The 15,420-nt window shown below is 41.5% G+C and overlaps 1 protein-coding gene across 1 annotated transcript; it reads right to left on the bottom strand.

Moving 5' to 3' along the window:
- Positions 1–5,455: 5,455 nt before the first annotated feature.
- Positions 5,456–10,472, bottom strand: LOC133561127 (NACHT, LRR and PYD domains-containing protein 3-like). The gene is made up of 8 exons (XM_061914377.1): positions 10,326–10,472; positions 9,535–9,791; positions 9,380–9,451; positions 7,464–9,309; positions 7,217–7,387; positions 6,935–7,108; positions 6,819–6,865; positions 5,456–6,745 (listed from the first exon to the last, which is right to left on the bottom strand). Exons 1-8 carry the CDS (start codon positions 10,397–10,399, stop codon positions 6,171–6,173), a joined length of 3,216 nt encoding a protein of 1,071 aa, XP_061770361.1. The 5' UTR covers positions 10,400–10,472; the 3' UTR covers positions 5,456–6,170.
- Between the last annotated feature and the right edge of the window lie 4,948 nt (positions 10,473–15,420).

Here is a 15,420-nt window from a genome sequence, read left to right as displayed (position 1 = left end):
AGCATCTTTTTACACTCGCTTTAACACTTTAGTAGCATCGTTTTACACTCGCTTTAACACTTTAGTAGCATCTTTTTACACTCGCTTTAACACTTTAGTAGCATCTTTTTACACTCACTTTAACACTTTAGTAGCAGCTTTTTACACTCGCTTTAACACTTTAGTAGCATCTTTTTACACTCGCTTTAACACTTTAGTAGCATCTTTTTACACTCGCTTTAACACTTTAGTAACTTTAGTAGCATCTTTTTACACTCGCTTTAACACTTTAGTAGCATCTTTTTACACTCGCTTTAACACTTTAGTAGCATCTTTTTACACTCGCTTTAACACTTTAGTAGCATCTTTTTACACTCGCTTTAACACTTTAGTAGCATCTTTTTACACTCGCTTTAACACTTTAGTAGCATCTTTTTACACTCGCTTTAACACTTTAGTAGCATCTTTTTACACTCGCTTTAACACTTTAGTAGCATCTTTTTACACTCGCTTTAACACTTTAGTAGCATCTTTTTACACTCGCTTTAACACTTTAGTAGCATCTTTTTACACTCGCTTTAACACTTTAGTAGCATCTTTTTACACTCGCTTTAACACTTTAGTAGCATCTTTTTACACTCGCTTTAACACTTTAGTAGCATCTTTTTACACTCGCTTTAACACTTTAGTAGCATCATTTTACACTCGCTTTAACACTTTAGTAGCATCTTTTTACACTCGCATTAACACTTTAGTAGCAGCTTTTTACACTCGCTTTAACACTTTAGTAGCATCTTTTTACACTCGCTTTAACACTTTAGTAGCATCTTTTTACACTCGCTTTAACACTTTAGTAGCATCTTTTTACACTCGCTTTAACACTTTAGTAGCATCTTTTTACACTCGCTTTAACACTTTAGTAGCATCTTTTTACACTCGCTTTAACACTTTAGTAGCATCTTTTTACACTCGCTTTAACACTTTAGTAGCATCTTTTTACACTCGCTTTAACACTTTAGTAGCATATTTTTACACTCGCTTTAACACTTTATTAGCATCTTTTTACACTCGCTTTAACACTTTATTAGCATCTTTTTACACTCGCTTTAACACTTTAGTAGCATCTTTTTACACTCGCTTTAACACTTTAGTAGCATCTTTTTACACTCGCTTTAACACTTTAGTAGCATCTTTTTACACTCGCTTTAACACTTTAGTAGCATCTTTTTACACTCGCTTTAACACTTTAGTAGCATCTTTTTACACTCGCTTTAACACTTTAGTAGCATCTTTTTACACTCGCTTTAACACTTTAGTAGCATCTTTTTACACTCGCTTTAACACTTTAGTAGCATCTTTTTACACTCGCTTTAACACTTTAGTAGCATCTTTTTACACTCGCTTTAACACTTTAGTAGCATCTTTTTACACTCGCTTTAACACTTTAGTAGCATCATTTTACACTCGCTTTAACACTTTAGTAGCATCTTTTTACACTCGCATTAACACTTTAGTAGCAGCTTTTTACACTCGCTTTAACACTTTAGTAGCATCTTTTTACACTCGCTTTAACACTTTAGTAGCATCTTTTTACACTCGCTTTAACACTTTAGTAGCATCTTTTTACACTCGCTTTAACACTTTAGTAGCATCTTTTTACACTCGCTTTAACACTTTAGTAGCATCTTTTTACACTCGCTTTAACACTTTAGTAGCATCTTTTTACACTCGCTTTAACACTTTAGTAGCATCTTTTTACACTCGCTTTAACACTTTAGTAGCATCTTTTTACACTCGCTTTAACACTTTAGTAGCATCTTTTTACACTCGCTTTAACACTTTAGTAGCATCTTTTTACACTCGCTTTAACACTTTAGTAGCATCTTTTTACACTCGCTTTAACACTTTAGTAGCATATTTTTACACTCGCTTTAACACTTTATTAGCATCTTTTTACACTCGCTTTAACACTTTATTAGCATCTTTTTACACTCGCTTTAACACTTTAGTAGCATCTTTTTACACTCGCTTTAACACTTTAGTAGCATCTTTTTACACTCGCTTTAACACTTTAGTAGCATCTTTTTACACTCGCTTTAACACTTTAGTAGCATCTTTTTACACTCGCTTTAACACTTTAGTAGCATCTTTTTACACTCGCTTTAACACTTTAGTAGCATCTTTTTACACTCGCTTTAGCCTCACAGCAACTTTATCAAAGTCAATTTCACATTTTCACAATCTCCACTTATTTTGGCGCACGCACACACACACACACACACACACACACACACACACACACACACACAACACACAGATTCATTGTGTTGACTTGTTTGATACTCTAAAGCACAGGTATCAAACTCTAGGCCAGGGGGCCAGATCTGGCCTGCAACATCATTTATCTGGCCCGCAAACACCTGGAAAGTTAAAGTTAAAGTAGCAATGATTGTCACACACACACTAGGTGTGGTGAAATTATTCTCTGCATTCGACCCATCACCCCTGATCACCCCCTGGGAGGTGAGGGGAGCAGTGAGCAGCAGTGGTGCCACGCCCAGGAATACTTTTTGGTGATTTAACCCCCAATTCCAACCTTTGATGCTGAGTGCCAAGCAGGGAGGTCATGGCTCCCATTTTTATAGTCTTTGGTATGACTCGGCCGGGGTTTGAACTCACAACCTACCCACCTCAGGGCGGACACTCTAACCACTAGACCACTGAGTAGCTGGATATGAGATGTGTCAATAAAGTACTTAATATGTTCTCACTATTTTCTCATTTTGACAGAAAAAAAAATGATGTAGTGTTTGAAATTGCATACCTTTTAAACTTTAATAGTATCCACTATTGCAAAAAATATTACAGTATATTATCATACTTTCCAAACATGTATTGTCTCCATAAAAATACTTAACTTGACAGCAAACTAGCCATCAAATGATAAAAATGACATTACATTTGACCTTCTTTACAGCATATTACTGTACATTGAAAAAAAACGACGACTGTTTTTTGCGTTAAAATTGTGTTGACTGAGCTGCCAGTTTTTGACTGTAAAATCTACGGTAGTTGTTTTTAACGGTGTATTACTGTAATTGGAAAGACAGTACATTTGTTTTTACGGGAGAAAAACTTGCAACTAAGTTGCCAGAATAAAAAAATAACTTGTACTGTTTTTCCATTAACAATACAATGTTGTAAAAACCACTGTAAATTTCTCACAAAAATTCTGGCAACAAGCTGCCAGCTTTTTCCTTAAAACCCCCCAAAAAACAGTTTTCCATTTACCGTAAAATGTTGTAAAAACAACAAAAAACTTTGTATTTTACAGTAAATTGTTGTAAATGTAAAGTTTTTACTGTAAAACAACAGTCTACTTAAAACAATTTATATAATTAATAATGAAATCCAGAAGCAAATTCATACATTATTAGTTTACAAGCGGCCCTCTGGTGGCAGACTTCTGTAACTGCCATGTGGCCCTCGATGAAGACCAGTATTGTCGCACATACACTCAATATGATATTAATACATACTCATGTATTAATAAATATACATATGCAAATACAAATGTGATATACAAATAAATAAATAATTTGTATAAATAAAAATCATATTTGTAAATATGTTTTTGAGATTTATAAATATACATTTGAGATTTGATTCTCGCCCGGAAAAGGGTGGAGTGCCATCTCCGGGTTGGGGAGGAGACCCTGCCCCAAGTGGAGGAGTTCAAGTACCTAGGAGTCTTGTTCACGAGTGAGGGAAGAGTGGATGGTGAGATCGACAGGCGGATCGGTGCGGCGTCTTCAGTAATGCGGACGCTGTATCGATCCATTGTGGTGAAGAAGGAGCTGAGCTGGAAGGCAAAGCTCTCAATTTACCGGTCGATCTACGTTCCCATCCTCACCTATGGTCATGAGCTTTGGGTCATGACCGAAAGAACAGGATCACGGGTACAAGCGGCCAAAATGAGTTTCCTCCGCCAGGTGGCGGCCACCCAAACACCTCCCCAGGGAGGTGTTTAGGGCACATCCAACCGGTAGGAGACCACGGGGAAGACCCAGGACACATTTAGAAGACTATGTCTCCCGGCTGGCCTGGGAGCACCTTGGGATCCCACGGGAAGAGCTGGACTGGTGGCTGGGGAGAGGAAAGTCTAGGCTTCCCTGCTTAGGCTGCTGCCCCCGCGACCCGACCAAATAAGCGGAAGAAAATGGATGGATGGATTGATTATAAATATGCTTGATTTTGTATTTGTATTTGTATTGAATTTGCACATGTGGATCGCTTTTTTGCGTCGATGAGACATTCCTCCCACAAACCAGATGCACAAATAAATGTGACCTTTACACTCCCCTGAACAACCAGCAGAGCAAAGGGCACATTGCACTGATAAGAGATTAGTAACTACATCGTGACAAGGTCATTAAACGGCATTGATACAATAAAATAAGCAGCTCGCATGGTCTTTCAGATTAGCTGGATATATTAGCATTAGCAAATACAACGCTAACATTAGCAAGCTCAGGCCTGTTGTGCGTTCTCTCTGTAAAGACGTGGATTGTTTTTGTGCAGACAACCCCGAGCATTTTGCATATAATGCATACAGTGCCTAGTGACCCAGACCGCTCTGGCTCAGTGCCCTCTGCTGGTTGTTCAGGGGAGTGTGCATCTGCTTTGATTGATTGATTGATTGATTGATTGATTGATTGAAACTTTTATTAGTAGATTGCACAGTACAGTACATATTCCCTACAATTGACCACTAAATGGTAACACCCCAATAGGTTTTTCAACTTGTTTAAGTCGGGGTCCACCTTCATCAATTCATGGTAAGGTGGGAATGGTTTGTGGGAGGAATGTCTCATCGACACAAAAGCAAAAACACGATCCACAAATTTAATACAAATACAAAATCAAGCATATTTATATTCAAATTTCAAAAATATATTTACAAATACACATTTGTCCATACAAATTCCTGATTTATTTGTAAGTCACATTTTTATATTTATACATTTTTTTTGTATATATTTTCAAATCTCAAAAATATATTTACAAATACGCTTTATTTATACACATTATTTCTTTATTTGGCGGCACGGTGGAAGAGGGATCTTTCTGTGTGGGGTTTGCATGTTCTCCCCGTGACTGCGTGGCTTCTACTCCGGGTATTCCGGCTCCCTCCCACCTCCAAGGACATGCACCTGGGAATAGGCCCCTCCCACCTCCAAGGACATGCACCTGGGGATAGGCCCATCCCACCTACAAAGACATGCACCTGGGGATAGGCCCCTCCCACCCCCAAAGACATGCACCTGGGGATAGGCCCCTCCCACCTCTAAAGACATGCACCTGGGGACAGGCCCCTCCCACCTCCAAAGACATGCACCTAGGGATAGGCCCCTCCCATCTCCAAAGGCATGCACCTGCGGATAGGCCCCTCCCACCTTCAAAGACATGCACCTGGGGATAGGCCCCTCCCACCTCCAAAGACATGCACCTAAGGATAGGCCCCTCCCACCTCCAAAGGCATGCACCCGGGGATAGGCCCCTCCCACCTCCAAAGACGTGCACCTGGGGATAGGCCCCTCCCACCTCCAAAGACATGCACCTGGGGATAGGTTGATTGGCAACACTAAATGGTCCCTAGTGTGTGAATGTTGTCTATCTGTGTTGGCCCTGTGATGAGGTGGCGACTTGTCCAGGGTGTACGCGCCTTCCGCCCGATTGTAGCTTAGATAGGCACCAGCACCCCCCGCGACCCCAAAGGGAGTAAGCGGTAGAAAATGGATGGATGGATTTATTTATTTGTATATCACATTTGTATTTGTATATTTATTAATATATGCATGTGTATTAATACTATATTGATATAAATATATAAGTTGATGTGAGACAATTCTACTTCCATAGTTTGACATCCCTGCTCTAAAGTCTTAGTCTTTCTTGTGCTTGAGATGAGAGCGTCCTCGTGTGGTCATTGCAGGACACTGCAGCTTGTTACTAGGTCACTGTCTCTGCTACAAAATGACTGAGCCCCACCATTAACACACGCACGCACACACATTACTGTACATTGTTATCAAACCTATCAAACAAATCAAAAATTAGGTTCATTGCTTAGCTAGAAGTTAGAGTGTCAGCATTAAAAAAAGTGTTAGTGCTGGTGGTCTAATCGGGGATCAGAAGCGGGTTAAAAGAGAATCTCCACCGATTGCCAGGGAGCTTCCGTAGCCTAAATAACCATTTTCAAAGCCGAAGCCAAAGGCGGGGTAGAGTGACTGCGTGAAAGTGTGCTGGTACGTGTGCAGCAGGATTCTCTCGCCGGATTTCACTTTGTAGAAGGACAGCTCCCCGGCAGAAACGTCCAAAAACACAGCGACCTTTTTGGATGTGGGAAAAGAGTCTTGCTCCAGGTATACAGTTTTGCCTTTATGCCGCACAGCGTAAGAGCCATCGTCATCGCAGAGCAGCGCCCAGGAAATTTCTGTGGCTCCCAGGCAGATGTCTTCACCCTCTCCAATCCGCCTAAGTCCGGCATATGTCACAGCAATGTAGACCTGCCCTTGCCAGTCCATCTCCCAGTAGCAGCGTCCCTCGAGCCTGGCACCACACAGAACCTGACGCCACGAATCAAACCTCTGTGGGTTTGTGGGATATGGCTGCACCTCCTTCACCACAGTTACCTTCCTGCAGTGGTCAGAGAGACTGAGGTTTCTGTGGGCAGTGTTGGGGTCCAGAGTGGGTCTGCATATATCTGACAACACAAGGTAACAAGGACAATTCTTAACTGCTTATGTCTTTTTTAAACCACATTAAGTTGGTCTTACATTTTTTGATGCCAGTAATCAATCGATCTATGCTTCCATGCTCCAGTCTGAAGAAAGACACAGCGCATGACTATTTGACTTAACACTCTAAAGATCAACTCATTTTCTTGTAATACTTGACAATCTTCAGGCAGGAGCTGGGATGCATTTGGGTCTCCATCAGGGCCGTTCTTCCTTCCTCTCCTGGGTGATTGTAGCGCAGGTCCAGCACTCGCAGGTGAGTGGGGTTTAACTTGAGAGCCTTGGCCAGTGACAAGCATCCCACCACGGTGATAATGCAGCCTGACAGCCTGGAACAAACACACATTAGGACTGACAGCCTGTAACAGACACACCTGATTGATTACCTTTACTTCAAAAGCTCTTGGAAACGTGTTTTCGCTGTAACTTGTTCTGACCTGAGAATCTGCAAAGTGCATTGTGGTGTCTTCAGTCCAGCTGAGAGAAGCTCAATGCCTGCATCATGGAGGTCGTTGTCGCCAAGATCCAGTTCCCTCAGGTTGGAATGCGAGCTAAGAACAGAGGCCAAGAGCTGACAACTGCTCTTTGTCAGGTTGCAGTTGTTAAGCCTGAAGACAAAACAAGAACAGGAACTTGAGCTTGCAGCTGGCCAAACATGTTGCATACTGACTTTAGCGCCCTCACAGTGATTTTTGTGAAGCTTTGACCACTGGCAGCAACATGTAAAGTCCTATCAGAGATGCTGAGTACCGCTTCAGCTCAAAGCACTTCAAAGCTTGGTCAGAGGAGCGTAGGAAGAATACCAGAGCCGCCCACATAGATCGAGGCAGGTCGTCCGTGGACAAACTTCCTGACTTTAAGTACTGTTGGATCTGCTCCAGCAAGGAACCATCCTTCAGCTCATTGAGGCAGTAAAACAAGTTTATGTTGTCCTCTGGAAAGTTCTGTTCTATCTGTTTTTTGATTAACTGGATGGTGTCTTCGTTGCTTTCCCAAGAGCCCTCGGAAACTCTAAGTAGGTCCTTCAGGAGATTCTGGTTTGACTGCAAGGAAAGGCCCAATAGGAAACGGAGGAACAAGTCCAAGAGTCCCTTACTCCTGGAGGCTTTGTGAATAGCTATCTCATGGAGCTTCGTAATGGGTATCTGCTTGCAAAGTGTAAGAATCCCTTCTACTGACAGCTGTGACTCCGCTAAAATGTTCCTGTTGTCATTTAGGAGGGACATCATCACATACAAAGCAGCCAGATACTCCTGCATACTCTGATGGATGAACTCAAATATTTTTCCCTGTTGGTTTTTATACAGTGGACGTACCTCCTTAAAAACCTCAGTGAACATTCCACAATTCTTTGCAACTTTATGGACATTAAATCCACTGTCCTGCAGGTCATTTTCATAGAAGATCTGACTGTTTTTCATCAGGTGGTGAAAAGCCAGTTTTGCTAAGGCCTGGACATCCTGGATGGCCTTTTTGGCATTTCTCTTCTTGGCTTTATCCAGGTGGTAGAGCATGAACTCTGTGTACATCTCGGTCAGCGTTTCAGGCAGCTCTCCTCTCTTCCCCGTGTCCAAATAATTCTGAAGAACTGTAGTTGTGAGCCAGCAGAAGATGGGCATGTTGCACATGACAAAAATTGTATGCGAATTCTGGATGTAGGACACAATGTCTTCCTTATTTGGGAACTTCCCCCTGAAATATTCTAGCTTCTGGTAATCATTAAACCCTTTCACCTCCGTTGTGCTATCAATGAGGTGCTCAGGGATCTGTCGAGCGGTTGCGGGCCGCGTAGTGATCCACACCCGAGCACATGGAAGTAGGTTCTTCTTGATTAGATGTGCTAACAGAACCTCTACTGGGTAAGCCTTCGTCACGTCCAGGTCTACTTGCCTCTTCTTTTTCTTCTCCTTCATGAAAGCCTCCAGCTTGAGGCGGCACTCATCCAATCCGTCCAGCACAAAGACAATCTTTATGGGGGCGCTTTCATAGTCGCGCTTTCCTGACAACTGCAGTCGCATAAAGATGATGTTTAGCATTTCCAAGCTCAAAGGCTTTGTCTCGTAGATGGAGAGTCTGACGAGCTCCGCAAGTGAAAACTTTTTTCCCTTCTCTAAGTTTAGCTCGCGGAAGGTGAAGGGGAAGATAAATTGCACATCCGTGTTAGTTTTTCGATTGGCCCAGTCCATCACAAACTTGTGCACTAAAAAAGTTTTGCCAATCCCTGCAATGCCGACAGTCAACAGCGTGCGCACGGGCTCCATCTTTCCACTTGAGCTTTTAAAAATATTCCGTGGCTCAATAGATTTGTCCATCGCAGTGCACATTTCCATGTAAAGGGCCTCGTGCTGCGGGTTAGGACTCGCAGGCACCCCATAGGTGATGTTGAGGTCCATGTAGACGTCATCCATCAGCTGCTGATGTCTGCGCTGAGTGTTACCCTCTTGTGCCTTGACGTACTTGTATTGCAGGTTGTCCTGAAACTTCCACTTGTAATCTGCGATCTGCTCGTCAGACACAGAGAATATGGCACCTGTGAAGAAGCAAATGCTGCTTAAAACAAGTCTCAGGCGAGTTCTTCTCCTGCTAGCTGCTCAACTCACTGCTTTGACGCTGAAGACGAAACGTCTCCCTTTTTGGCGGCAGGTTGAATGTTTTGCTCCCAGGAGCAGAAGCTTTGGAACAAAACCGAAAGTTTGTACATTAGATTACATGACATGTTACATGTTTTTCTTCGGACACCTGGCTCATCTCTCACCTCTTAGCCGATAAAAATCTCTGCGTAACTTCTCTGCCAGATCGTATTCCCCGATTTTCTCAAGAATTGTGATAGCCTCAACCACGGCCTGCTGTCCGTGCCTTTTCTCCAGCTCGCGGATTACGTCTTCCAGCTCCGCCGTCTCCTCCTTGCTCTGGGGCAGGTGCATGTGAAACTTGAAAGCCTTGAAGTCCTCCTTTTTGAGACCTTTGAGCTTGTTCCACAACAGCTCTCTGCACTCCTTCTCCAGAGTCATCCTTCCAACATGGACAAACACCTTCATTCTGTCATCTTGGTGGTGTTAACACTCATGGACCTACAATAACTTTCTCACATTTAGCCGTCATCATGCAACACACAAACATTGATCTGGAAGCAGCGCAATGTTTTCGAGGAACAACGCCATAGAGTCATCACTAGTGTCAAACCACCAGCGAGCAAAGGACAAATGTTTCTTTATCAGCCTCTTTTACGAGTTACCGTCATCCACTATCTCCATTTTGTCAAACAACACACACACACTTCCTGCTCTTTTGATTGTGTGACAGGAAAACTACGCCTCGCTTTTACTTCAAGCTAACTTGAAACGATCAAGGTATGTGTTTGATGTAAGACAAACATTTTTTACAGTTTGACGATTATTCTCATGATGAATAGTAAATAATGTCATGATAAATAGAGTCATGATCAAGAAGGGACTTAAGTTTGTGTGTGGCATGATTAAAGTGTGTTATCAATGATTGTCAGGATAAATAGTTTATCAGAAACACAAAAGTAGAAAGTCAACTTACGTGCGGTTGTCTTCTCTCGGACAATATGCAATGTGAAAACTTGTGACGCTAGGTCCCAAAGTCCCTGTTGCCATGACAATATGATGTCATGACGACCACGCCTACAACGGGTGAGTGTGTGTGTGCGTGACTGACGACAGGAAGGAGACATAAACTCAAATAAAGGGTGTAGACGTCCTTCAACTTATATTCACTTAAATAGACTGCAAGATATTTCATGTTTGAAGTGAGAAACTTATTTTTTGGGGGCAAAAAATCATGAACTTTGAATTTAATGGCAGCAACACGTTGCACTCAGGAATCATTTTTGATCATTTAACCCCCAATTCCATCCCTTGATCCCAAGCAGGGAAGCAATGGGTCCCATTTTTTTTATAGTCTTTGGTATGACTCAGCCCGGGTTTGAACTCACAACCTACCCATGTCAGTGTCCTTCTTTTACACATGTTGCAAGAGTGTCTGCACGAAAGTTGATTTTCTACTTTTCTGTTTCTGATCAACTATTTATCCTGACAATCATTCAGACCTTACATGGTGACATCCCTAAATTCCTTGCAATAGCTGGTTGTTGTTCTTTAGCTGTTTGACAATTTGTTGACAAAGTGCTGACCGTCGCCCCATCCTTGTTTGTGAATGACTGAGCATTTGATGGAGGCTGCTTTTATAGCCAATCATGGCACCCACCTGTTCACAATCAGCCTGTTCACCTGTGGGATGCTCCAAATAAGTGTTTGATGAGCATTCCTTAACTTTCTTAGTCTTTTTTGACACCCGTGCCAGCTTTTTTGAAACATGTTGCAGGCATCAAATTCCAAATGAGCTAATATTTGCAAAACATAAAGTTTACCAGTTTGAACGTTAAATATCTTTTTTTTTGTAGTCTATTCAATTGAATATGAATTGAAAATGATTTGCAAATCATTGTATTCTGTTTTTATTTACCATTTTCACAATGTTTTTATTTACCATTTTCACAATGTTTTTATTTACCATTTTCACAATGTTTTTATTTACCATTTCCACAATGTTTTTATTTACCATTTTCACAATGTTTTTATTTACCATTTTCACAATGTTTTTATTTACCATTTCCACAATGTTTTTATTTACCATTTCCACAATGTTTTTATTTACCATTTTCACAATGTTTTTATTTACCATTTCCACAATGTTTTTATTTACCATTTGCACAATGTTTCTATTTACCATTTTCACAATGTTTTATTTACCATTTCCACAATGTTTTTATTTACCATTTCCACAATGTTTTTATTTACCATTTTCACAATGTTTTTATTTACCATTTTCACAATGTTTTTATTTACCATTTCCACAATGTTTTTATTTACCATTTCCACAATGTTTTTATTTACCATTTCCACAATGTTTTTATTTACCATTTTCACAATGTGCCAACTTCACTGGTTGTGGCTTCTGTACAAAAGGCTGGATACAGACAACATACACATCCCTTCTTTAATAACTCTCAAATATTCAAATGAACTGATTCTGTACATTATGAAAAGGCAGATATGATGAAAAAAGCAAAAGACAAAGGGCTGGCCACAAATGTACGAATGCAGTCATCAGTCATAGACTCCAGCGACCCCAAAAGGGACAAGCAGTAAAAAATGGATGGATGGATGGATGGATATACATATATATATGTGTGTACGTGGGATACAGTACAAACATAAATATAGAGTTACATTTTATTCTTACTTGTTTATTTTTTTATATTGTTAAAAGTTGAAGGGAAATTCAAAATAGTGATTTTTTGTCAAGGCATTGCACTTCCTGAAGGAATGTTTACAATGAAAGCAAAAGGAAAAATTCAATTACAGTCAATATTTCAGGCTATTTTCCATCAATAGAGCAATAGTTGTTCAAATGTTATTTATTCTGATCCACATTTTATCTTACAACTGCTACCATTGATCGTTTACTTCATTAAAAAAATCAATTATACGGTTAAAAAAAGAACTATTTTAACAAATCAGTCTTTTGAACGTTTTTTTTTTCAAAGAAACTGCTCTTCAACCTCCAGCTTCCTTCAATGAGCCTTCTTTAGTCCAAGCTGCTGTGACCTCCATGACCATAGTAACTAATTACATGACCATAGTAACTAATTACATGACCATAGTAACTAATTACATGACCATAGTTACTACTTACATGACCATAGTAACTAATTACATGACCATAGTAACTAATTACATGACCATAGTAACTAATTAGATGAGCATAGTAACTAATTAGATGAGCATAGTAACTAATTAGATGACCATAGTAACTAATAACATGACCATAGTAACTAATTACATGACCATAGTAACTAATTACATGACCATAGTAACTAATTAGATGACCATAGTAACTAATTAGATGACCATAGTAAGTAATTAGATGACCATAGTAAGTAATTAGATGACCATAGTAACTATTATATCATGCAAAAGCGCAGATTTCAAGCATTGAAGTACTTAGTATATTTCAGGACTTCCGGTCGTTAGAAAAGATGAGAACACATCATAATTGCAGCTACACTTTCCATGTTAAATATCTAAAAAAAACTATCTGGGAATGTCCTGCAGACCAGATTGAAAATCTAAACGAGCCACATGTGGTCCCGGGCGGGTGTTTATGTTCCCAGGTCTGCTTTACAAATACTGTTATATGATTATTCATGTTGTTCAGCCAGTACAGATTAGTGTCTTGTCGCATTGTGTTGTGCGTTACAAATTCTATTGCGTTACGTGTTGACACAGAAGCTTGCTTACCTCTTGCCGTAGTTAGCTTCTACTGCTAATATTGTAGCACGCCGATGAGTTAGCAGCTAGGAAAAGAGTTCTTCAGTGTTCTCACTTACAGTTACTATCATGAATTGATGAAGGTGGACCCCGACTTAAACAAGTGGAAAAACTTATTGGGGTGTTACCATTTAGTGGTCAATTGTACACAATATGTATTGTACTGTGAAATCTACTAATAAAAGTTTCAATTAATCAAACAATGTTGCAACAGTTTGGTTATTATGCAGTTTATGGAATGGAGCAATTTTTAGGGTTTTTGAAAGCATTTTAAAGATTTAGTGGTAGAACTGATTGCTGCCATTAGCTGCATTGCTAGCCAGCAAGAACGAGCTGATGTTTATGTTTGGATGCGAAAATAAAAAAAACTACTTAAGTCTTAAAGGTGTGGTTCACCTTTGAGACAGCTGGAAGATAACATTCCAAGACATTATTCTTTTTAAGGGATTGGACGTACCAAAACATGCATCAGTGTCTCAAAAAACAGAAGACAATCAATCGTGTGGGCCTGAAGGTTGGAAACACAGATGTACACGTGTGTGTGTGTGTGTGTGTGTGTGTGTGTGTGTGTGTGTGTGTGTGTGTGTGTGTGTGTGTGTGTGCGTGTGTGTGTGTGTGTGTGTGTGTGTGTGTGTGTGTGTGTGTGTGTGTGTGTGTACTTGTCTCACCATCCTCGTGTGGACCAACACCAGAGAAACGACCCTTTCTATGAGGACCTCTTTGACTTGTGAGGACATTTGCCAGGTCCGCACAAAAAAAAGCTTATATAAGCTCCACTGGTGCTAAGGAATCATTTCTATCAATTTCAGAGACGGTCCTCTTAAGACACGATTAACCCAAAAAACTGCAGTCTCTATCGTGAAGACAAAATCCAATTTTTTGATTGGTCAAGGAGGATAAAATATGTGATTAGTCGTTTGGGTCATGTGACCACATGGCAGTGTGACTCGAGGGAACAAGATGAACACTTTAGGCGTTCAGTGCATTTAAATTGGGGAAAAAATGCTGATATATTATCTTGGAAAAATCTTAATTTTAATCATAAAGTACACTAAAATAGGCAGCACGGTGGTAGAGGGGTTAGTGCGTCTGCCTCACAATACGAAGGTCCTGAGTAGTCCTGAGTTCAATCCTGGGCTTGGGATCTTTCTGTGTGGAGTTTGCATGTCCTCATGCATGATTGAGTGGGTTCCCTCCAGGTACTCTGGCTTCCTCCCACCTCCAAAGACATGCACCTGGGGATAGGCCCCTCCCACCTCCAAAGACATGCACCTGGGGATAGGCCCCTCCCACCTCCAAAGACATGCACCTGGGGATAGGCCCCTCCCACCTCCAAAGACATGCAGCTGGGGATAGGCCCCTCCCACCTCCAAAGACATGCACCTGGGGATAGGCCCCTCCCACCTCCAAAGACATGCACCTGGGGATAGGCCCCTCCCACCTCCAAAGACATGCACCTGGGGATAGGCCCCTCCCACCTCCAAAGACATGCACCTGGGGATAGGCTCCTCCCACCTCCAAAGACATGCACCTGGGGATAGGCTCCTCCCACCTCCAAAGACATGCACCTGGGGATAGGGCCCTCCCACCTCCAAAGACATGCACCTGGGGATAGGCCCCTCCCACCTCCAAAGACATGCACCTGGGGATAGGTTGATTGGCAACACTAAATGGTCCCTAGTGTGTGAATGTTGTCTGTCTATCTGTGTTGGCCCTGTGATGACGTGGCGACTTGTCCAGGGTGTACACTGCTTTCCGCCCGACTTCAGCTGAGATAGGCTCCAGCACCCCCTGCGACCCCAAAGGGAATAAGCGGTCGAAAATGGATGGATGGATGGAAGTACTCTGAAAAACGAAAATGTGTGTGTGTGCCTAATCAAATGAAGTTGAAGACAAAAATGTGAATTTAAGTGAATATTTGCTGTAATATTCTGACAGGATGGAGCAGGTGAAGAAGGAGCTGTACCGGAAGGCAAAGCTCTCAATTTACCAGTCGATCTACGTTCCCATTCTCACCTATGGTCATGAGCTTTGGGTTATGACTGAAAGGATAAGATCACGGGTACAAGCGGCCCAAATGGGTTTGGGTCTCTCCCTTAGAGATAGGGTGAGAAGCTCTGCCATCCGGGAGGAACTCAAAGTAAAGCCGCTGCTCCTCCACATGGAGAGGAGCCAGATGAGGTGGTTCGGGCATCTGGTCAGGACGCCACCCGAACGCCTCCCTAGGGAGGTGTTTAGGGCATGTCCGACCCGTAGGAAGTCACGGGGAAGACCCAGGACACATT

Source organism: Nerophis ophidion, linkage group LG10, assembly GCF_033978795.1.
Source record: "Nerophis ophidion isolate RoL-2023_Sa linkage group LG10, RoL_Noph_v1.0, whole genome shotgun sequence".
Taxonomy (NCBI): domain Eukaryota; kingdom Metazoa; phylum Chordata; class Actinopteri; order Syngnathiformes; family Syngnathidae; genus Nerophis; species Nerophis ophidion.
This window is presented reverse-complemented; position numbering and strand designations above follow the sequence as displayed.